At 32.8% G+C, this 24547-nt stretch overlaps 2 protein-coding genes and 1 long non-coding RNA gene across 4 annotated transcripts; 2 read left to right on the plus strand and 1 right to left on the minus strand.

Annotated features, from left to right (window-relative positions):
* Window positions 1-588: 588 nt before the first annotated feature.
* Window positions 589-8076, minus strand: LOC137817164 (serine/threonine-protein phosphatase PP1 isozyme 3). 2 transcript variants are annotated; one of them, XM_068620414.1, is made up of 4 exons: window positions 7435-8076; window positions 2178-2737; window positions 1871-2092; window positions 589-895 (listed from the first exon to the last, which is right to left on the minus strand). In XM_068620414.1, the coding sequence occupies exons 1-4, from the start codon at window positions 7607-7609 to the stop codon at window positions 869-871; spliced, it is 984 nt and encodes a 327-aa protein (XP_068476515.1). In that variant the 5' UTR covers window positions 7610-8076; the 3' UTR covers window positions 589-868. The 2 variants fall into 2 exon arrangements, with proteins under 2 accessions (XP_068476515.1, XP_068476516.1); XM_068620415.1 differs by having other exon boundaries at window positions 589-1294; window positions 7435-8051.
* An 8298-nt stretch (window positions 8077-16374) lies between these two features.
* Window positions 16375-16982, plus strand: LOC150025879 (uncharacterized). The gene is made up of 2 exons (XR_016522917.1): window positions 16375-16606; window positions 16798-16982. It is a non-coding gene; the product is annotated as an uncharacterized LOC150025879 (long non-coding RNA).
* A 4241-nt stretch (window positions 16983-21223) lies between these two features.
* Window positions 21224-22033, plus strand: LOC150025880 (uncharacterized). Its single transcript, XM_090304792.1, has one exon. The coding sequence runs from the start codon at window positions 21224-21226 to the stop codon at window positions 22031-22033; it is 810 nt and encodes a 269-aa protein (XP_090160918.1).
* Window positions 22034-24547: the final 2514 nt, after the last annotated feature.

A 24547-nucleotide genomic window follows, 5' to 3' on the forward strand; every position in this document is an offset into this window, starting at 1 on the left:
CAGTTATACAAAGTAAATTATTCCTCTAGTCTTTAATATAATTAAGACACTTCAAATACAATAACACGTATCTATAAAAAGTATTTTAGTTGAATTTTTATTTTTCAGTATCAAATTAATTTTCATTATTAATAAATTTTAACATTTTCTCCATAGCATTCATTAATACAAAACATAAATGCTCATAATATTTAATAGATATAAATCAAGAAAAAAAAATTAAGTTGTATAAAACTTATAAAATAGATCAATAATTTATTTTAAAATGTGTTTTATAATAAGAATAGGAAGAAACAGCTTAATGTGATCAGCGTACATCTTTTTGATATTGCTACTGCTGCTATTTTGAATTCACTGCAAAATAAGCTTTGTTTATGAATATCTTTATGTGTATTATGTGATTTAGAAGAAGCTTCAATATATACAGCATGGAGCAGCAGCTAGCAACTAACTTGGAAAACAACTCATCATAAGTATAACCTACTGTTATCTACAATTCATCATCTGCATGATCCACACAGACTGTATAAACACAGAATGATTTATGCAGTGTACTTGAAAAATATATTTCTAAGTTTTAGCATGTGATTTGGCCAAAATCTTATTTCTTCATTTCTCATTATTTTCATCCCACAAGCAAAGGGATATAATACTTACATTCTAACCAACCAAGCGCCAACATTGACAATGGTGAAATAACTTCCAAATGACATTCAAAGGTTAATTCACTATAACACCAAGGGAGATCGACATTCAGCTATCCCTAAAGGATTATATTCATACTTGTATTCTTCCTCACACTAAAGTGAGCACCAAACACTTCTTCCAATGTACCAAACATTTACTAATTGTAGTCACGTTCATCAGGTCATGCTTTAGCACCAAAAAATGATTGCTGGAAGAGCAGGGAAACAAAAGAAAGATTGTAAACATATCGCAAAATATTGTTCAATGGTTTATAGACAAGGACATGCTCTGTTATTGGCTACAAAAAGAATAAAACACAAGAATCTTCATAAGTTTCAATTTTGTTTTTGATAAGGGACATCAGCTCCACTATACATTATGTAATCCCAAATCCATGAAAAGATCAACTATTTAAATTTATAATTATAATTAGGGAGTTTTTCTTATTTATTATGAAACATAGACAACTCCCTCTATGAGAAATCCAGACATTACTTACAAGTTACAACTAAAATATGAACATAATATAGATTTGTGGTCTTTGGTCCATGTTATTTATCTCTACCCGAAGTCACATTGAATTCCTGTCAGACGAGAGCTAACAAATCTGCATAAAGTTGCCATTCTTTCTCTGTAAATATGGCTTACCAAAAATAATCATATTTTTTTGTAAACTCTATATATTTGATCCATATATTTCTAATCTTCCAAGGAACTAAAGCTACATTCTTTGAATTTATGACGTAGCAAACGTGTTCAAAGAATCTGAGTGTGACATACAATGAGCTAAAGACACTGGGTTTGGGACTAACATTAATACCGCACCAGCCGTTAACCTAAATTACTCACTTAGTCCTTTGACAAAAATTAGTGCATGAAGCTCCCACAAATTTAGGTGTCTATAGGGTTACATGGAGACAACCTTATCCAAAGTGAGCAGAAAGGCTATTTCCACTGCTAGAATACATTAATACACTGAAGAAAAGTTATTGTTATGCCCCGCCCTTAAGAATCCTGTTTTATACTTGAACTTGATATTACTTAATAGTCACGTTTTAACTATTTCCTCAAGGTTTTCAGCACATATCTATGCTTAAAACTCAAATTAATTTCTGCTACATTAATTTACCCTTTTTTGTTGAATAGTTGCAAGGTATGGAATGGATTCAAGGAATCAAAATACCTTGGCTTTTGTTGGAGTACTAGGCTTAACTGTGGTAGTGCTCCCAAAACGAAATATACTAGGCTTTTTTTCTACAGGCTTCAATATTTGAAAAGAGCAAACGAGTGACTCATCAACAGTCATCATTGCACCAGCATTGTCAAACTCTCCACAGTAATTAGGTGCCGAGAAGATAGTTACAAGTTGTCTGTCAGCAAAGAATTCATATCCGTCTTCCACAACCTGTGACATGGAACATATACAATCAGCATATTGTACATTTTGGATTTCCAGCATTATAATCACACATTGGAAAAGAATATGAAACCTGATGGGCCCTGCAAATCAAATCAAGATCATGCTTCTGAAGGAATTCTGTCACCCTGTCAACACCAAATGTATAGGAAACTCCACGTTCATTTTCTCCCCAACCCCGAATGTCACTGCTAGGATCAGACCAAAGGAGGTCACATAGTAGACCAGTTTCGGGCACTTCAGAAGGACGCGGCAAACTCTTTATCTGATTTAAATTGTGTAACTCAGGAGAGAGTCCACCATGCATGCAGAGTATTTTTTCATCAATTAGAGCTGCCACTGGCAAACAGTTGAAGCATTCTGTGAACACTTTCCAAAGCTTCACATTGAATCTTCGTTTACACTCATCATAAAATCCATAGATGCGGTTTATAGAAGCACATTCATGGTTGCCCCTCAGAAGAAAGAAGTTATTAGGATATTTTATTTTATAAGCCAGAAGGAGACATATAGTCTCCAAGCTTTGCTTCCCACGATCAACATAGTCCCCTAAAAATAAGTAATTAGAACGAGGAGGCAACCCACCGTACTCAAAAAGTCGCAGAAGGTCAGAATATTGACCATGGATATCTCCTGGTAACACAGAAATGAAACAAAATATCAGTTTCAATCTTGAATAACAAAATATGAATTTCATTCAGGACCAAAAAATAAAAAGTCATGCACGATGGTTACCTACAACTTTTAGCCCAAACTCCAAATCTTATTGTCAATACGGGATGCTAATGTTCACCTAGATGTAAAATCATTTAAAAAGAAGACAGTGCCTAGCAGTTAACATGGAAATTTAGACTGCGTGACAGATAGAACTACTATTTGGAATAATATTCCCTCTCTTAATAGTGAGAACCAGTTCTAAAATGTAAGTTGGTTAGGGAGTGAATATAAGGTGAAAATGAGAGGTAACAGGTAGGAGGTAGAGGAGTATTTTCACATGAAGCTACTTGAAAAGTTGGAAAGCATAGAACTTTAGCTTATGCACCCAGGGATTGAAGTATTTTGGCACATGAGATAGACAATTTTTTGTTACGTATAATGCACCTCCATAGATTTAAACTTGAGACATTTTGAAAATCAATGATCGATTGGAATGAACTAGGATTAAAATCATTAATTCCGACCTCATCCACAAAAGCTTTATTAAACTAGCAATATATTATTAGAAACTAGAGGGTTGAAACTAGAAGACAAGAATGAAGAATGAATTATGGAGAAAATCATGCAAGCAATGTCCAGAAAAACAGTGATATAGAAATTTTACTCAATAACTTATGAGTGCTTAACAGCAAATTATTTCAGTATAAATTTCATAGGTTGTATAGCAGTAAAAAACTTTAACTACTTTCGGAACTTGTTTATACCGGGAGAAGATAATATTAGATGGTCTTGGACTATTTTATAACCCCTGTTAATCTTTTGTATGTCATATAATGAAAATGTTATTAATTCTTTATTGTACAATTTGAATGTGTTATGTAGACATCGGTTAGAACCATAGACATGTGATGGTTTAGGATTAATTTCTTTACCGGCAGACATGCTTCTCAACTCGTAGTAAATTAAGGTACTTGAGTTGCAGAGGGAACAAATTCATGTTTCAGTATTTACAAGTGAAAATATGTGAGACATTTGCTACTACAATTGACGAGTTTTGGTTTCCATAATAAACAAATCCACACACAAATGTTTTGCTTTGTTAAAGTCCTTGTGAAGATAATTAAGTATCTTGAAAGATTCTTATTCATTCTATAATAAATCCTGACTTAGATAAAGCTTGATGCAGTAGGTTATGAGAAAACCTCAGTTGAATTTAGCACACTTCTATTTTTAAAAAGTAAGACGAGCAAAGGCATCACAATAGAGGAAGAATCCCAACTATGTTGCTATCTCTAACCCTGTCAATTAACACACCAAACTTCTATGAAGCAATCACTTTAACAGAATAAGAAGAGACAAATTAACATCCCTAAAATAGAATTTAACAATTTAGCATACCTCTCTCAAGGGAAGGGTCTCTTTTAGTTCAATATGATAAAATATGAAGCAATCTAAAGAATCTAATAGAAAATCGTATTTTTAGGTACGCAAGATATTAATATATCAAACATGAATGGACAAGAATTCTGAGGTCTAGGAAAGGTCAGACAAACACAACCTTATCAACAACAACCTCATCAAAGTCAACATTATCAACAATAATAATAACCAAGCCTTATCCCATTTTAGTGAAGACAGAGGTAGCTTCACAGACTACACGATTCACTTAAAGACCAAAGTTTCAGATGATACACACCCCTAACAATATAAGAAAAGAAAGAGTTGTGCAGACCACATCTATTCAAAGCCATAAAATTTATAACTGTTTTTTTCTTTTTAAGATCACTCCACTCATCATTAACCATTTTCATATATATATATATATGATTCCATGAGTTTCTTATAGATTGTTTGAAAGATTTTCTAAGTTACTTTTTTTTCTCAATTTTTTTATATGCTGACGTATATATCAATTAGAAGTCCTGACTTCATAAGAAAATGCACTTTTTATAATAAAGATTTCTTGCTAAATAAGATCAATTTGATGGTCTCAATCACTATATTTGTAAAGATAAAATAAATGTTGATTTTTCACTATAAAATGTTGATTTTTCTCCTTATTATATATAATAATTTCATAAATATTAACGTTTTCAAAATTGTAAAGTATAATAAGTTAATCAATATAATAAATTAATCTAATAAATATATAAATATCATTTTTTATAGGGGTGCATTAAATCACTACAAGAAAATCATGAAATAAAAACCAATTTTAGAGACAAAAAATAATTAGTTGTTATATTAACTAAATTAGATACCATTTTAGAAACTAAAAAAACTTTTGGTTTCTAAATTAGTTTATATTATTGTTAAATGGTTTTTAAATTGGTATCTAATTAGCTACCAAAGTTTTTGCTACCAAATTTAAAATATAAATAATTGGTAGTTAAAACCTTGGTAGCTAATTAGATATTAATTTAGAAACTATTTAACAATAATAGAAACTAATTTAGAAACCAAATTTTTTTTAGTCTCTAAAATGATCTCTATTTAGTCACTATAACAACTGATTATTTTTTGTCTCTATAATTGGTTTCTATTTCACGATTTTCTTATAGTGAATCACTCATGTTTAGCATCAACAAACTGGTTAATGTTTTATTGCTTTCACAATTGTAAGTAGGGTTGACAAAACCAGCCAGGACGACCCACTATCATTTAGGTGAGACAGGTTACCTTTTTGAACCCGCCAACATGTATTGGTCTGACCTGTCTAACCCACTAACCTGAGAGGTGGTAGGCGGGGCCAACCTGCATTTTTATTTTTGGCATTTTTAAAGAGGACTCTCATGCTTTTGGAATAAAAATTGTTTATTTAAATTAATTTCTTTATACATCATTTGATTCATTGAAGTATTGTTGATAACTACTTTAATTTGTTAGGTATTAAACCTTCTTTCATTAGAATATTAAAATTTGATTTAATTTTATTTCTCTTTCTTGTATTTTTATTGTACAAAAAGTTATATCAATGATTATAATCAAGTAAATAGATCTAAAAAAATTACATAAAAAGAAAAAAATTGAAAAGTGGCAGACCAGCCCGCCAACCTATCAACTCGTCCTGTGATAGGGCGGGTTACTATTTTCAGCCTGCACAATCTTGGAGAGTCAACACGCCAACGACAACGACAGGTCAAACCAAAATAGGTCGGGATGACCCATTTTACCACCTTTTATTCTAAGACTTGTTTTGTCATTTCAATTTAAAGACACTCTATTGTTTGTATTTAATAAAAAAATTATTTTAAAATTTTCCTTACCTTCGGTTATTATTCTCCTCTAGAAAGTGCTTCTCAAATTTGCACTCATTGGTTCCCGCTTCTAAAATTTTCGCTCACTACTTATTTTCCTTCTTCCCCCTTTTGCTTCTTTCTTTGCTTTTCTTCTTTGTTTATTACAAGCCTGCAACTCAACAATACTGTGCTCACGGTGATGCAACTCAACACAACATAGGTTTTTTCTTTCTTTTTTCTTCCCTCTTCTATAATTTTTGTGTAACTTATAGAGTGTATATGCACTTGATCTTTCACCTAAAATGGAATGTTAAGATTACTTGATCATCGGGGATGTTAAGATTACTTGATCTTCTTCCTGAAACAGGATGTTAAGAGTGAGATATATTATTTGTTCCTCATTTCTCTATTTATATTTACTTTTTTAATTAGAATGGATTCATGAATGCTTTTTGTGTGAGGGACGTGTATAAGGGGGTGGACTGTGTCATCTCTGACGTGTCTAAGAACAAGTTTGTATCTGGCTCAAATAGGTATATCAAACACCGCGTCGTTCATGCATCCGCGATGTGCCTGTGTCGAAGATGTGTCCGAAGCACGAAAACGGAGCCTCCACATTGTGTCAAAACTTCATAGGTCAAGGTCAATAGCAATTTAAATATGCATTCCTCTCTTAACCTTCCAATGTGCCTTTTAAGAACAAAAATGTGATGAAACTTTGAGCTCCCAAAATAGGCAATACCCAGAAGGCAATGATTGACCCTAACAATACTCTCTCAACGAATTTGAGATTGGAACAACATTGACGTTGTTTGTGGGGATAGAAAAGTACGAATCATCATTCCCTTAGTCCTTCACAATCCTCATTTTCTTAGTCCTCAATGGGGGGTTGTTCTAGTACACCCAATAATCTCACATCATTTAGGAGTTGAGGTCAAGAGTAATCTAAATACATCTTTCTCCCTTAACCCTATAAGAAACCTTTTAAGAAAAAAATTGTGATCAAACTCCGAACTATAAAATGGAAAAAATCTTAGATGTGGTGATTAATCTCAACGATGTTATTTCAATGGACTTAGAATCGGAACATTGACATTGTCTGTGGAGTAGAAAAGTGGTTCTAAGTATGAACTTTTGTTCCCTTACTATCGAGAGGTCTTATTTTAATACTTTGGATTCCGTGATTGAATCTAGTGATTTTATCTGAGCAGACTTGATGTGAATGAACTTAATTAAGAGCAAGATACATCAAATTTGATCTCCAATTCAATAATAACACACCATAACTGATTTGTTTTGTACTAAAAGAATTATCCCATAGCTTTAACTTGTTTTTTGTCATACAGAAGATCATAAAATTGAGACGATCATAGAAAAATAAAATTGAGCAAGAAATAGAAACATGTGGTCGAGGGGGAAAGAAAAGAAAAGTACCACAGATCTTGAGTGGTGCGTCGAGTTCCAAGAGGTTGGGCTGGTTGGAGAAGATATCCCTGGAGACAAGACAAAGCTGCTTGATTTCAGGCTCAGAAAGTTGCACCTGCTTGCCGGGTCTGCCTCTGACTTCGAGCAGCTTATTGATGATACCATCAAGAACCCCACGTTCCATTCGGAGTCTGAGGTCTCAAAAGTCAAAATAAGAAAGGAAAGAACAAAGTGAAAGGAAAGAAAAAGAGGTAGTAGGTAAGGTAATAACAGCAGTTTGAAGTTGCGAGTAGTTGGTTGTCTATATATTGACAACGATCATCTTAGCTTTAAGTCAAATTCAAGTAGAAGAGCTTAATCATATTCGGGTTTTCTGAGTAGAAGAGCTTAAGAAAGGAGTGGAGGGCGTTGAAAAGTGGAAAGTGAAAAGAACATATTCGAACGCGTAGAAGAATAAAGTGGGAGCCAGGTGAGTGCGTTGAGGTCCCAGAAATACAAGGGAACTTGTTTCACATCACTTCTCCTGTTTTTTTCCCAAACTAAATGGCCCAATTGCTAAATCATCATATTTTTCAACGCGTAAAACAGGTACCCACCCACTTCTCACTGCATCATTCTTTCTGTCCTAATCAATTTAATTAGGTACTTACTATTTAAGTAACGTCAACTACTTCTTTCTTATTCAGTTTTAGATAATAATTATAAGAAAAATAACTCTTCAAAGATATTAAATCATAAAATCGCATACAAAACGAAGTATATATACGTGTAACTAAACAAATTAATCTCTTACCATGAGTCCTACGTCTACCTATTTTATACCAACCTTGAGGATAGAGACTGCAGAAGATATTCACATAATTTATGCATATAAATATTTTTTTTAGTGTATGCAAGTATTGCAAACTATATGTTCAAGTTTAATAACAATAATTTTTATTGTTTTCAATATTTGATTTAGTTAGGTTCAAATTTTACAATCCAATTGAAAGATTGCCTTATCAAAACAAGAACATCTTAGCTGCCAGGAATCGTAGGCTGGGCTGGTCCGTGGGTCTGATTTCGGGAATCTTGGTGAACTAACTTCTTTTGAGTTTTTATTGTGATTGTCGTCAGACACGAATTTTTTTAGTACGGTAGAATTGGGTTAAATGAACCTAAAAGAATAATGGCATAAAGTATACTTGTGCGAATATTAAGTCCTAAACAAGTTGACGAGTTTTTTTAAAAAATAAACAAAATTACTAATTGTTTAAAATAAATTTTTAAATAAAATTATACAAATTTCACCTTTTAAGTGAGTTTTATAAAATTTAATTAAATTTAAAAAATTATTTGACAGAAGAAATAAAGTAAATATTTCGAGGAACAAAGTTACTTAAAACATTTAATCCATCTCTTTTTTCGTGATACTTATTCGAACCACAATCATCCTCTGACAGAAGAGTTGAAATTCCAACTTGTTCCATAAAATTAAGAAAAAAAAGGGTTTAAGAGGTTTGCTTGGATGATCTAATTTGTTTTATCAGCCTAATTTTTTGGGTCTGATTAGAGCTATTTGTGATTAATTAACTAAAATCCATCGGTCATCTGTTTAGATTTTTTGTAGTATATAATCATAAACTATCATGTATACTAATACTGTTGATTTTTTATAATAGTAATTTTAAAAAATTTAATTATTTGATCGTGTATAAACTTATACCAATAATAATGTATACAGATTAAGGTATTTGTTCTATTTTTTTCATCTCATTATCTCAAACATTTATCTATTTCCTCATCTTGAATGGCCTTTTTTTTCAAAGGCCGAAGAATGTCACACATGTTTTAATGGCTTTAAAAAAATAAATATTCATAAAAATATTTCAAAATTTTGAAGCATTACTTTTAATAATGAGATTCTCCACTTAATTACAAACATTTTGCGTGAAAGGTTAAACGCCTCTGTGTGGCATATCACAACTTGACATGGTGACGTGAAAAATGATAAAGTACACAAATCTCATTTCTAACGTGGCATGATTTAAATTCCTTCATTTATTCTCCTTGTTTTTTAGTTTCTTATACAGTGGTAGTCTCCTTGCGTTTCCGTGGTCTCCTTTGATTTTGGTGTTGGCGTCCAACAAATAGTGTTTGGTCATTTATCTCAAGTGGTGGTCTCCTTGTGTTTTCATGGTCTCCTTTTATTTTGGTGTTGGTGTCCCACAAATAGAGTTTGGTTATTTATCTCAGGGGCGGTCTCTGATTGTCATTTGTGTGATTTCGAATCAATTTTTTTTTGTGATTTCAAATCAAGTTTTGAGAGTATTATGAAATCTTTGGTATTTTGATATCTAACTAGTGAGAGCTTGTCCAAAAGTTATACATACAATTAGTTGAATCTACAATGATTACTTACATCTAATTAGAAACAGAAACACAACAGAAAATTTAGAGGAAAGAACCTCAAAGTTATAAACTATTGGGGATAGGTGGAGTTGAAACTTGTATTTAATGTATTCAGTCCATTGAAGAATGAAAATCAATCTTTTGAAGAAGATGTCATTATATGCATCTTTGTGCTTTTGTGTCTGTTTATTTATGTTTATCAAGGTAAATAATCTATGAAAATCCAAGAATCATGTTTTGAAATATTTGTGTTTAGAACTTTGTATTGGGATTGAGAAAATTTCAAATGATTGAAATTTTACTTTAATTTGTTAAAATTACTTAAAACCTCAAAAAGTTATGTAGAGATGTTTAATATGTTAAAACTTGTTATTTAACAAATTGAAATCTCTTTGTTTTAAGGATGATATTATTTGTTATGGTTTTAACATATTAGAGATTCAAATTAATCCATTGTTTTCACTTTAAGTGAAATCAATCGGTTGAATTGAGTTTTTAATCCATTAAAAATAACTTAATAGCTTAAAAGACATTTTTCCTGTGAGGATTATAAAAACGTATTTTGAAAACTTTTTTGTACACTGACTTTAACATTTTCAGAAACAAAGAAAATTTATTTTTGAGAGCACAATTTACATTGAGTAAATTCTTTTGATTCTTGGAACTTTATTTGAGCTTTCTTTGATTACTTTCCTTGATTGTAGAAAGTTTACCTGAATTTCCATAACCTGTTTATTTATATGTTGTAATTCAGGTGTAGTTGTTCTTTAATTCACTTGTTTATAGAATTCTTGTATAGATATGATTTTTTATTTTTATTTTTTTTAAAGCAGTAGGGTGTTGCTTGTGATATAAGTCATACGTGTAGAGTACAAGAGTGACTATAGTGTGAGTCTTGTTTGTAAAGATTCTTGGATATAGTGATCTCAATTAGTGTGTATGAGGGACTACATGTAGCTCTTAAGGAAGAATGAACCAATATAAAAATCTCTATGTGTTTCTCATGCTCTCTCTCTTTTTACATTTATGTAATTTGATTTTAAGTGTTTCTTGTGTGTTCAAAAATTCAACTGATTAATTGTGTGATCTGGTAAAAGTAAATTGGTAAAAAATTATGATTTCTACTAGATTTATGTGATAGTGGTTCTTCAAAGCATATGACTAGAGATGCTTCAAAATTTATCAATATGAAACTAAAACATAAGGGTTTTGTCACATGATGACAACAATAAAGGATGGATTCTCGACAGAGGTAATGTAGGTAATGAGGACTCAATGATAATTAAATATGTATTGTATGTACAAGGACTGAAGCACAACTTACTAAGCATCAATCAACTTTGTGACAAAGGATATCAAGTTATCTTCGAGCCATATTCATGTATGATCTGTGAAGGAACTTCAAGATATGTCTTACTTGTAGGTAAAAGGGTAAATAATGTGTACAAGTTATACATTACAAACATTGAATCTAAAATTGAATGCTTATTATCAAGAACGAAAGAATATTGATTATGGCATAGAAGAATTTCTCACATTCACATGCATCACTTGAATAAGTTGATTTCTAAAGATCTTGTCGTAGGTATTCCAAAACTAAAGTTTGAGAAGGATAAAGTATGTGAAACATGTTAGAAAGGAAGACAAACTAAAACTTCTTTCAAATTAAAAAAAAAAAAGTTTCAACTTTTAGATCTCTCGAGCTGCTTCACATGGACTTATTTGATCCTTTCAGAATTATGAGTCTTTGAGGAAATTACTATGCATTAGTTGTTGTAAATTATTTATCTAGGTTTACATGGAATTTATTCATTGCATCCAAAAATGATACCTTTTTCAACTTTCAAAAAGCTTACAAAGCTTTTACAAAATGAAAACTGCAACAAGATTTGTAAAATTAAAAGTGATAGGGAGTTTCAAAATGAAAATTTTAATTCATTTTGCGAAAAAAATGGTATTCAACACAAATTTTCTGCACCTAAAACTCTACAACAAAATAGAGAAGTTTAAAGAAAGAACAAATCATTGGACGAGTTGACTAGGACAATGTTAAATGAATATTTTCTTCCTAAATATTTTTGGGTTTATGTTGTCAGCACAACTTGATGTTTCGAAATCGCCACCATCAGCGCCTCCGCGAAAGGATTTGTTCACATTCTTTCTGAGTTCGATTTATCCAATGTCCTTTGATTTGATTGGATTTGATTTGATTTGATTGGATTGGTATGATTTACTTATGTTGATTTTTGGGTCTTAGATATTTCAGTTGTGGTGAATTTCATTCCGAATTGTTGTCTTAATGATTTGATAAATAAACTCTAGCAATTTGTAATTTGTGGAGCACGACTCTTCACTGAAGAAGATTACGTAGGAGATTTTGATGTGATACAAATGTTTTATGAGTAGAAACTTAAGGAGATTTAGGGTGAGCCAATCTGATATAGCATGGGTGAAGAATGTCGTACATCATGCTTGCTTGGATCCCTTGCTTACCAATAAATCGCAAACAAAAAACCTTGCAGATTGTTGCAGATCTCCAACCAGAAAACATAACACAAGGATATACTGGAGTAGAGAATTGTGTATTTTAAGTAGTAGCACATCACTACCAATTTAAATAAGAGTTTTAAGTAGTAGTATTTTAGCTAGTTTTCTAAATAAGAGTTTTTCCGTGAGTGAACTTGGTTTACCTAAGGTGCTGTTTAAAGTTGATGTGAGTAATTGGCTTATTATATAAATATATTTGTAAAAAAAAAGTACCTCAATTTGTTGTGGTCAACTAATGCAATATCAATATATTTCCCTGACAATAAGAGAATAGAAATCTCTTCTGTAATAATTGACCTGTAAGAAGATGGACATTGGAAAATTTTCAGAAGTTGGAAAAGTTATTGTAGTTTTTTTATTAAGTTAGTCAGTTAGAGGGGATTTCAAAGGTAAATAAGTAGCAGGAGAATGTAAAGGGAGGCAACCTATCTAAAATCATTTGGAGATTGAGCTTTTGCTATGTGATTCCTAACAAAAGGTTTGTTGACTACTTGTAAAGAAACCAAGCCATAAGCAAATAAAATCTCCACACAGAAGTAAAACTATTAAGATAATAGCCAAAAAGTTACACATGTCATTTTCCTCCAATTCCAACATATCTACCACAAAGATCATTTTACAAAGCCTAATAAAAAGTTGATTTTATGTTACTTGATGAGAATTATTATTATGTGAACAGGGAAATGTGAACAGAGCACGGGGAGGATGAGAATCTATGTTACTTGATGGTTGCTGGAAGAGGTATGGATCTATCGCATTCAAATTATCTCCTCCTAGCTCTCTTTCATCTCCTGTCTTGAGAATCTTGTTGAATAGCAAGTATATGGGCCACATCAATGACCAAAGTGAGTGTGATAAGTTTAATTTTAAACAGAGATTCAGGACAGGAAATAGGGTGTCCCAGTCATGTATGTGAAGTATCAACCAAGTGGGTAGAATTGCTTCAGTTTTGGAGATGTGATGTGTGTTTCTGTTTTTATTTAGTGTATTTATTGTGAGAATTCAATAGGTTTAGAGGGAGCTCAATAGGTCAGACATGTAGCATACCCTGGCTGGAGGAATACAAATCATGGTTTCCTAAATATCCACCCAAGACCACACTACTATATTTAAATGGATAATTATAAATCAAATTGAATTAATTCCTTTTATCTCTCATCAATACAGTGTTTATAAAATCTCACATTTCTTGCTTTTGATGTTTTGCATACGAACTAGCTCTTCCTTTCCTCTGTTTCCTTCTTGACTGTGTTCTGGGGGTAAACACACATGTCCATTTGCTTTCTCTCCTCAAAGCATGCTCATACAGAAAAGTAAGGTGAGTTTGTAATCTGAGTTTCTAGTGAGTATCTCTCTCTGTTAATTTTTTGTTGATGGCTTAAGTAAATAGAAGTTTATATAGGAAAAAAAGGTAAGGAAGGGGTGGTGGGATCATGGTTACAGTTGGCCAATCTGGCGAAGCCCTACAGAAGGGTTGCAGAAGCATAATGGAAAATTGTAGTGATGTTATCCTATTTCATGAAAAAGTACTGAGAAAACAATAGGTCTAATTTGAGTATTTTGTAAAAGAATAAAAGTTCTAGTTTAATCCATGTTTAATAAGACAAATAATTAGATTCATTATATAATTCAATTCAATGCTGGTTTACCTGCATGGTAAGTTATAACAATAATTGTTTGAAGCATTGTTGTCAAAATTGCAATATATTTTTTACTCACAAGATTGCATGATCTTGCAAGTTCACGTCTTCAAAAAATTTCCATGCCTAGCTTTCTAATCTAGTGGGATTGAAGTAAGATTGTCACACAAACTCATAGCATCAAGCTTGTAGAAGTTTGGACAATTTGGAGTCATAGCAAGGGCGAGAATTGCTCTTGAGGCAGCACCCAATTTATTGACTATAATTTTGTCTCTACCTTTTCCACTAACAATTCATTGACTCCAAATCGAATTGTCATTTCTTAAGGATGAATAGTCATTTTGTATACATATCTACTTAGTGACATTAGACACTCACGTACTTTGCATTTCATTTTATGTTTGAATTAAAGTGTAAATATATATATATATATATATATATATATATATATATATATATATTAGAGAGAAGTGTTGAACTTTATGGTTGTCAATACTGACCAGAACTTTATGTTAAACAAATTATTAAAACTTCGCAAAGAAATTAATCAGTAGAATTTGTAAGATTATGCAGGTTTAATGAAAATAGTTATGGTCATTCTTTCCTTTTTACAAAGAAAAACCAACTTTAGAATATTTGATGCTTTGTTTTGGTCTGTTTGGTTTAAACTACTAAAACTGAAAATAAAACCAAATTAAGAATTTTTGTTTAGGATTTTTTTGTTTGAGTATAATTACTCGTGTGTGTTGAGAAGAAATTATGTATGGAAAGAAGGGTGTTAATACTAGGACATAAACATCCAATAACCTATATTTTGGAAAGATATATAATATTAGCTCTAAAATTGATATTATAAAAATAACTAGAAAGTATTGAGTTTATCTTATAAGATATTTTGATATATATTTTTTACTTCACTGTACAATCTTGTGCATAAATATACCTTGGACAATAATGTAAAAAATTGAAACATCCTTAATATTTATTTTTTATTACTTAAATTTATGTAATTTTTTGTTACTGATAAAAATCTGTAAAAGAAAATGCAATTCCAAGTAATTATTTATAATTTTAGCATAATAAGAATCAGAATTGAAAATTTAAATATTATCTATATTCTTCAAAGTATATATATATATATATATATATATATATATATATAAACAAAAAAAAATATTAATCAAAAGTAAAAAAGAAACAAAAATACTAATCAAATTTATTTGTTTCTAAATTTTAAGAACTTAGTTCTCCATATGATTTTAAGATATGTGAATCTCTTCATGGACAATAATTCATGAAATATAAATTCATATATCAATATTATAAAATTTAAAAATTTATAGAACTTATATTACATAGTTTCAATAATCTCTTACATTTTCTTTTATTGTACATCTAATACATAAAAATATACATAAGAAAAATTGGACAAATATTAGTACAGTTATACATAAATATTTAGAGAAATGTAATTAGATAGTGAGAAAAATAAATACTCATTTATTTTGTTTTTTTTGTTCATGTTAGATATACAACCCAACCCAATGAACAAAAAATTCTCCTTAGAAAATAACTAGAAACTATTAGTGGTACATGTGTAATTTAAATCTTGGTTAAACACCTATTATCATTGATATAAATAGGCACCAAGACATTACTTTTTCTTGAACAAGCCAAATTTGCATGTATATTTGAGTTTTTTTTAGAATAAAATAGTTTTGAATTTGAAATATTATTAAAATTTGGTAATTCTTTATGTTGATATCTGTAATAATTTAACTGAATTAAATTGAATCAATAAAATATTTAATGTAATATATAAATATTGGAATCTTAATTATAAAATTAGGGCAGTTTAATATCACTCTAACAATAACAATACATGTAATGAGTCATTATTTAAAAGATATTACAGTAGATATTTGTAGAACTATACAGTATAATATATACAATAAGGAACACAGCAGCATAAATATTAATAGGGATTCCAATTTGATCAAATAATAAAAAACAGTTTTTGAAAGGTATTGCAAATTACATAGGTGCAGAGAAATATATGAAAATACCAATTGATAAATATTATGTTATTTTATATAGACTTTTATCTTTGGGTAATTGTTTTGGATTTATGGACTCTATATATTTTGATAAAGTCATTAGGACGAGTAAAATTTATTTATGGACTGAGTTGAATATTGTAAGTTTATGAATGTGATTTTTTTATTGAAAATAACTATTTTATAATAGAAATGGAATATCCTTTAAATATTCTTATTTTTTTAAATAATAAAATTGTGATTTTGTGGATAGATGGATACACGTAAAAGCTATGTTACATTTGAGTCAAATATAATGATTTAGAAAGTGTGAATCAGTTTTGAAGAAACACATTCTAGTTGAATCCATATATATGTTTGAATATAATGTCTTAATCTTGCATTTTGTAAGATTATGCAGGTTTTCACATGGATATGGTGGGATTGGAGTAAGATTGCCCAGACAAACTCAGGATCATATGGAGCTTGTTCCAACCTTTCTTTCAAAGGATCCACAACATGAACTATGCTTCCTCTTGTTCAATTTCGTCAAATATGGAGGACAAGGTAACTCAAATGGAAAATTAGCTTGCAATTGTGAAAAAACAAATGAACACTTTGTTTGCATATATTGCTTGACATCTAATTTGGTTCATGCATCCACCAATGAGGTATTAATATATTGAAATATTTATTGGTGTCTTTTATTTTATAATTATAAACATACAAATTCATTAACTTAAAATTATTTATTTCAGGCATCAGATTATGGAAGTGGTGCTCCATCACCTAATTAAGTAATAGGATCAAGTGTTGGAAGCAAAACTGATTAGGGATGTGTCTTTTAATTTTAAACTTGATTAAGGATGTATGAACTTTTGAACAATTATGTGTTGTAATTTTAAACTTGATTAGGGATGCATGAACTTTTTATGTGTTTTAATTTTCAATTACATATAAACTTTTGAACATTATTATGTGTGCTTTAATTTTTAATGAAATGAATGGATGATTATAACTTTATACATTATTTTAATTTATTATGAAAAAGTGGTGGTTAAATTTTATAATTGTATAAAACAGATTATAAAAAAGATTATAAAAAAGTGGTGGATAAATTTTATTTATTCAGAATTAAAATTACGTCAGTTAAAAACGCCACTACTTACGTATATTATGGCGCCATAATCTTCTTCAATGAATGTAAATTGCGACAGTTATAACTGACACTACTTACATATAAAAATCGTCACTACTTACACTATGTTTAAAGTGGCGGGTGTTGCGGCGGATAGCATAAAACTGCCACATTAAACTTTGTGGCGGCCAGTTCTATGGTGGTTTTGAAAACCGCCACAAGCGTATATTGTGGCGGTTATAAACGCCAGTTTATACGAAAATAACCGCCACAATATACACTTTTTTTGTAGTAATCAAGAAGAAGGCATTGACTATGATGAACATATGCACCAATAGCTAGATTAGAGGTTGTTAGACTACTTCTGGAATTTTCTTGTATGAGTGGTTTTAAGTTGTTTCAAATGGATGTCAAAAGCACATTTCTCAATGGATTCATTAATGGGGAAGTCTATGTTTCACAACCTACTGATTTTGAAGATCACAAACATCTTGAACATGTCCACAAGCTCAAGAAGGCACTCATTCTATGGTCTTATAAAAAGCTCCAAAACAAGAGTTTTAACAACTTTCATTTATCTCAAAACTATGAGAGAAGAAAGGTTGACAAAACTTTTTATCTAGAAAGAAAACTCAAATATCATTCTTGTTCAAGTATATGTAGATGACATTATTTTTGGAGAAACTAATGATTGTGAGGAGTTTGTGTTAGCTATGCAGAGTGAATATGAGATGTCAATGATGGGAAGCTATCATACTTTCTTGGTTTACAAATAAAGCAACTTGCAAATGGAACTTTCCAAGAGTCAATCCAAATATTGATTGATTTGACATTTTAAAGAAGTTTGTGATGAAAAACTGCAAGGAAGCATCAATACCTATATCATCCAGTTGTTACCTTGGTGTTGTTGAAAAGGGAAAATCAGTTGATCAAACAAAGTACAAAGGACTGATTGGATCATTGTTATATCTCATTGGTAGTAGACATGGCAACATGTTTGTTGCTTCTCTTTGTGCAAGATTTTAGTCATGTCCTAAGGAATCCCATTTCACTACAACAAAGATAAATTTGAAATATCTCAAAGGAACCAAGGATGTTGGACTATGATATCTAGTAATGTTTTAATTAATATCGTTGGATTTTATGACTCTTATTTTGTAGGATGTAAATTGGTCAGAAAGAGCACTAGTGGTATATGTCACTTGCTTGGATCAAGTTTGATATCATGACATAGTAAGAAGCAATCATGTGTCCTTATTTCAAATGTTGAAGTTGAATAAATTGTAGTTGGTAGTTGTTGTCCTCATATCTTGTGCCTTAAGGAGCAACTTGAAGATTTTGGTGTAAAACTCGGTAAGATACATTTATTTTGTGATAATACTAGTGCTATTCACTATAAGAAAAAAACTCAATTTTCCATAGATAAATTACTCACTGAGATTTATATGTAAATTTATCTTACATTAAAAAATTCCGTAGGTAATATTATTACTCATTGGAAGAAAGAGAAAGTGAAAAAGTGGGTCACAAAAAAGCCTTACCTTCGGATGTAAGGGATGGGAAAACAAAAATCCCTAGATAATCTTATATTTAATCCATAGGTAAAATTAACCAAATAAAAAATGGCAAAAAACCCAAATGTCCTGGCGCCTAAATTTCAAAGAGAAGAAATTGGAAGAAATTTAAAGACACTTTATTCCAACTTTTTTTTCCAAATCCAAAACATAGCAGTGCCCAAAACCTAACCCTTTTCCAAATCCTGAATTGTAAATCCCCATTCTCGCCGACAATGTGCCACAACTTTGCCTCCAATAGTGAATCAATAACTAGCATTGTCACAGCTTCAACCACTGCCAGGTTCATTTGGAACAAGACGCTTAAGGTACGAACAATCTTTAGTATGATATTTGCTTAAAAGGAGCATAACCATTTATTTTTTTTTCAATTTCCTGAATTGTTGAAAAATGAGCTTCCAAAGGGTTAAAAGATGGGAGAGAAAAAGGGAGTCAGAGGTACCAGTCTTTCTTTTGTTGATCCATTCTCTCAATAACGACTTTCATCCCCAAGGCTTAAGTGTCATTTTGTTTAAATATAGCATACAAAGGTTCATTTATGACTTTTTGTAATATTGGAGGGGTAGAATAGTTGTGAAATCATCATTCTCCTAGTCTTGATAATGGTTAATTTGGTTGCTTTTTACTCATTGATTGATGACTGGAACGAGGAATGCCCACCGTTCAATAACACCAAAAACCAACCCTTTTTTTTAGATTTCGTTAGTTGTCCACCGAGATAAAGGAAATAGGTAGAAAATAAAATTACTGGTCTCTATTGAGATTAAAATACTGTAACTATAACAATAAAACTTGTTTATTGTATTTGATGAATCTAAAATAGAATCCTTCTTTTAGGCTTTCAAAGCTACTGGTCCGAGAATGACAACTTCCACTTGGATTAGATGTAGTGGAAGGCCCACTGGAATTGGCTCTTATACATTAGTGACTATGATTACAATTCTTTTATACTAATTTTTTGCCTTTTCATGTAGTTCATTCTATTTTTTATAATAGGATATCTACATCTACTCGTGTTTTTTCTTTTTAAATAAATATATTTATCTTTCAAAAAAATTTAATGGATTATGTTTTTTTATTTCTTATTTTGTGAAGTATGACTTATATTGTATCTTATTCTTTGTTTTTTTTTGTGCAATTATTTCTTATTACTTTTTCGTTGCATGACTTACACCGTATTGTCCTTCACACTTTTGGATTATAAATTGATTAGATATCATTTAAAATGTTTCTTCACCATTTGTTCTGGACTTGTGGTTAGGTATATAGATATGATGATTGCAAATCTAGAGGTAGTAGATGTACTTCGTTCGTTAAAGAGTAAATGTGCTTCATCTTCCAAACTTCTCTATCTCCTAAGAATTTAAATTGGTTTTCAACTATTTTTAAATAATTGTTATGTTGTAGATTCATTAAGTTTATTTTATATCCTGTTACATGTCTCTTAATTTTTTATTTTTTTTATCAGTAAAGAATGAAATTAAATACAAAAGGGGTATTCCAACCCTTTTACATAAACCAAATCACATTAAGAATCTCCAAGAATAAAGAGATGAACAAACACCCCAGAAACAATAGAAAGATAATGTTTGTTGCATAAGCTACACATCCTATTCCAGCTAGCACCGTGCTCGTATTGGAATGCTATAAGCACTGCAAACTGCAGCTACAAAACCATCAAAATACACCAAAATATTGGTTATCTCCACCACCTCATTGACATTCCTTCTACCCAACTTGCAGTGGCACGATTGTAGCACTTGTCACAAAATTAATCACTTCAATGCAGCATCTTCCATTCGCTCCTTTTTGGACTTTGGCTTCCCCCTGTTTGCTCCTTTTAAGCTCACTTTTATCAGAAACCAACTAACCACTTGCCAGGGTCCATCTCGCACTTAGATTGGTTGGAGTTTACAACTTCGACTCACATTCCCCAACATGTCTGAATCCCCACCACAACCTCTACTGCTACCATCCAAATGTGAGACCACTAGTTGAGCAAACACACTTAGGGATTTCCACAACAACCAAAACACCACATAACAAACACAGTTTTTGTTTCCTGCAAAAAGAACCATGAACCAACATACACCCTGCCTATATTGATTTGTTATAAGACACATCAAAACAGAATCCTCCATCATGTCCTTAACATTCCTTTTGACTCCCTTTGCATACAAGCACATATTTCCTTTCCATCTTGCACCAGCTGTAGGCCGTGACAAACTCACCAACACCTCCAACCAACTATAAATCCAGTATAGGCCATAGTCTTAAAACTTTTGGCATCTGGGAGTCCTAATTATAACTTCTAATGCAAAGCATTGGATTAAGAATCCAGTGTAGAGAGGGGCGAGAGAGGAGGAGGAGATTCGGAGAAGACAGGTGGAGCGTCGTTATCATCAGCACTTGGCAAAGTCTTCTACAACTTTCTTCTTTTCAAACTTTCCAGAAAATCATGGTGAATATGAAATGTTCAGACTGTTTCAGAAATGGGCCGGGGTTAAAGAAGTTTTCATCTCTAAACGCTTGAACAGATGGGGTAGAAGGTTTGGTTTCGTAAGGTTTTTTGAGGTGGGTAATGCTCTAAGCTTGGAGAGGGAGTTAGACAACTGCTTCATCGGAAACATGAAACTTCACGTTAATGTACCAAGGTACAAGAGGGAAAGCTTCGAGAGTAAAGGTAGTGTTCATTCGCTGGAGGAGAAAAGTAGAAGTGGTGGGCCTCCCTTTCGAAACACACAGAGGAAGAACAAGGAGGTGTGGATGGAGAAAAGAGGGAAAGAAGTTATTGGGAATGAAGTAGGGAAGGATGTTATCGGAAACGGTCTATGTAAGCAATCATACGCTGATGTAGTAAGAAGGCCATTTCGTGATGCTTGGAAAGGGCCTTCTTTTACGACTAAAGCGAGTATCTTACCGTGGATGAAGAACAACATGGTTGGTCACATGAAGCCGAAGTGCGAACATGAGGCTCTGCAAGAAGAATGTTTTAAGGGAGGGTTGAGCATGTTTATAATACGTTTTTTGGGAGACAATCTTGTTTTGTTGTCATCTAAGTCCGGCGAGAAAATAGAGGATATAGTAAAGTCTAATGTTGAATGGTTCAATTGTTTCTTTGAGGAACTTAAACCTTGGTCAGAATCTCTCGTGGTCAGTTACAAGCGGGTGTGGATCAGATGTTATGGGCTGCCTATTCACTTATGGAGCAAGGAGTGTTTCTTGAAAGTGATAGAGGATATGGCAACGCTGATGGAGGTGGATGAAGCCACTTTGGATTGAACTCGGGTGGAGTATGCGCGGTTTCAAGTAAGAATTTTGAGATCTCGTAAGGTAGATTTGTCCAAAGGCTTTTGGATTAATGGGTGTCTGTATAATATTACGCTGGAGGAAGAGATGAACTATTATGATGGAGTCAAGTTCGGGTGTAATTGTGAACATAGTCTTGAAGGATCATCGGATAGCGTATCTTCTTTTGAGACTTTTGTTGAAGATTCTCTTTTCTCGGCGAATCTGAGTAATGAAAAGGGGGGGAACGGAGAAGGAAGCAGGGGGTGGTCGGAGGAAAACAAAAGGGAAGGGAAGGGGTGGTCTACGAATAAGAAAAAAACGGGGATAGAAAAGGAAGGTGCAGAAGATCTTGTGTCAGGTCAGGGAAAGGCTGTTTCATCTTTCACAAAAAAGGAGGTGAGTTTGCAGGGAGGATCAGAGGAAGGGACAACAGCCACTCAGCAGGTCAATGTGGCGTGTGGGGATATACAAAGTTCCCTGGTCAACTTAGTAAAAGTGGGGGAGTCTACTAACTCCCTAAACGAAAGCCCAGTGTTATCTAAGGCCCATTTGCAGTTTAGCGGATCAGAGGCCCATGTGGACATCGAAACCAGGCGTGCACCAGTTTCAGGAAAATTTCTCGAAAGCGTCTGTGCATTGGGGCCTGATGATGTACAATCACCAACACCAGAGAGCCCGAGGGTGGAGCAACCATTGAAGCACTCTTTTATTGTTAATGAAGGGGGTGATTGTTCGCTGAGTAGGGTAAACAACTCTCTATCTGAATCGAGTAGCTGTCGGAAGCTTATGATCAGTAAAGGACGCGAGGGAGATTTGGGGGAGAAGATGTGTGGCGCTGATAGCGGCGGGGAGGACCTTACAGAGGTGGCTGACCATCAAACCCCTGACAGAGTACGCCATCTACGTGCGCTATGGAAGCAAGGGGGTCGAACAATCCAGAGACGGTGGCATTCCAAAGGGGGCACGGGATCACTACACTCCGGGAATAGATACCCAACCAGGTCACGTTCTTTAACTTATGCGTTGTCAGATTCAGAAATTGTTGAATGTAATAACCGAATTAGGAAAGAAGCTGTCGAATCCGAATCAGTTAGGATATGGGAATTGGCAAAAAGGTTAGGAACGACATGTCCATGGGGAGATGTCATGATGTTACAAGAAGTGGAGGTGATGGAGGATAGGGATAGACAAGTCTTGAGTAAGATGAAGAAGGGTACGAAAACAGGTTGTTGATGATTATTATCAATTTAAATATCAGAGGGCTAGGAGGAGGGGTTAAAGCTAAATATCTTAAGCATATTATTTACAAGGAAGGTGCCGAGTTTGTGTGTTTGCAGGAGACAAAAGTTACGGATTTCTCTGATTCTAAATGCTTTGCCTTATGGGGGGATAATAAAATTGGTTGGGTACTTAATGAAGGAGAAAATAGGGCAGGAGGTATTCTCTCTATGTGGAACAAAGAAGCGTTTGAGTACAAGTCTCATGTTAAAGGAAGAGGCTTCATAGCTGTATCTGGGACTCATGTCAAAATGAACTGCCTATGCGTAATTGTGAATGTGTATGCAACATGTTCGGTTAGTGATAAAGTAGTCATGTGGGATGCCCTGTCAATCATTAAGAGTGCTAATCATAATGAGGTGTGGTGCTGTTGCGGGGATTTTAATGTTGTTAGATCTATGGAGGAAAGGAAAGGTGTTAGAGGTTTTTCCAGTCAGAAGAAAGAGATTAGAGATTTCAATGAGTTTATTGATAGGAAGGTGTTGGTGGAATTACCTCTCGTAGGTAAAAAGTTTACTTGGTTTAAGTCAGGTGGGTCCGCCAAAAGTAGGCTAGACAGATTCTTAGTATCCTTGGAATGGTTACAAAGGTGGCCTACGAGCAAGCAGTATGTTTTGCAGAGGGAAGTTTTCGATCATTGTGCTATAGTGGTCAAGTCTTGGGATAAAGATTGGGGACCTAGACCCTTCAAAACTATTGACGCTTGGCTTATGGAACCTGAATTTAAGGACTTGGTGAAAGGAAAGTGGAACAATTATGAGGTACAGGGGAACAGTATGTCCAGGCTCAAAGATAAATTGAAGTTATTGAAAAAAGACATCAAGGAGTGGAACAAGAGTGTTTTTGGAAATATTGAGGAGTGTAAGCGTGAAATCATGATGGAGATTGAGAACCTTGATGTCAAGGATGCTGAATGTGATCTTTTGGAAGGGGAGAAATTGAGAAGGTGGGAGTTACTTAGCCAAAAAAAGAGCTTAGATAAAAAGATGGAATCTTTAAATAGGAAGAAAGCTAGATCTACTTGGTATAAGCATGGGGATTCAAATTCCAAGTATTATCACTCTATTATTAGATGGAGGAAGCTTAGGAACGAAGTCAAAGGCGTTGAAATAGATAATCAGTGGTGCGAAGAACCGGAAGCCGTGTGTAGGGAAGTGAAACGTGTCTTTGAACAGAGGTTCAAGGCCACTCCTGATCATGGTGTTAGACTTGGTCTTGTGGACTTCA

The sequence above is a fragment of the Phaseolus vulgaris genome, chromosome 7 (genome assembly GCF_051622355.1).
Source record: "Phaseolus vulgaris cultivar YP4 chromosome 7, ASM5162235v1, whole genome shotgun sequence".
Taxonomy (NCBI): Eukaryota; Viridiplantae; Streptophyta; class Magnoliopsida; order Fabales; family Fabaceae; genus Phaseolus; species Phaseolus vulgaris.

Bases quoted from the DNA above. Each gene is read 5' to 3' on its own strand.
- LOC137817164 (XM_068620414.1), bottom strand. From the start codon at position 7,609: ATGGAACGTGGGGTTCTTGATGGTATCATCAATAAGCTGCTCGAAGTC. The intron at 2,738-7,434 runs GTACTTTTCTTT...CTGTGTTACCAG, and splicing joins CGCACCACTCAAGATCTGTG to GAGATATCCATGGTCAATAT. The intron at 896-1,870 runs GTATTTTGATTC...CTGCTCTTCCAG, and splicing joins GTACTCCAACAAAAGCCAAG to CAATCATTTTTTGGTGCTAA.
- LOC150025880 (XM_090304792.1), top strand. From the start codon at position 21,224: ATGTTCAGACTGTTTCAGAAATGGGCCGGGGTTAAAGAAGTTTTCATC.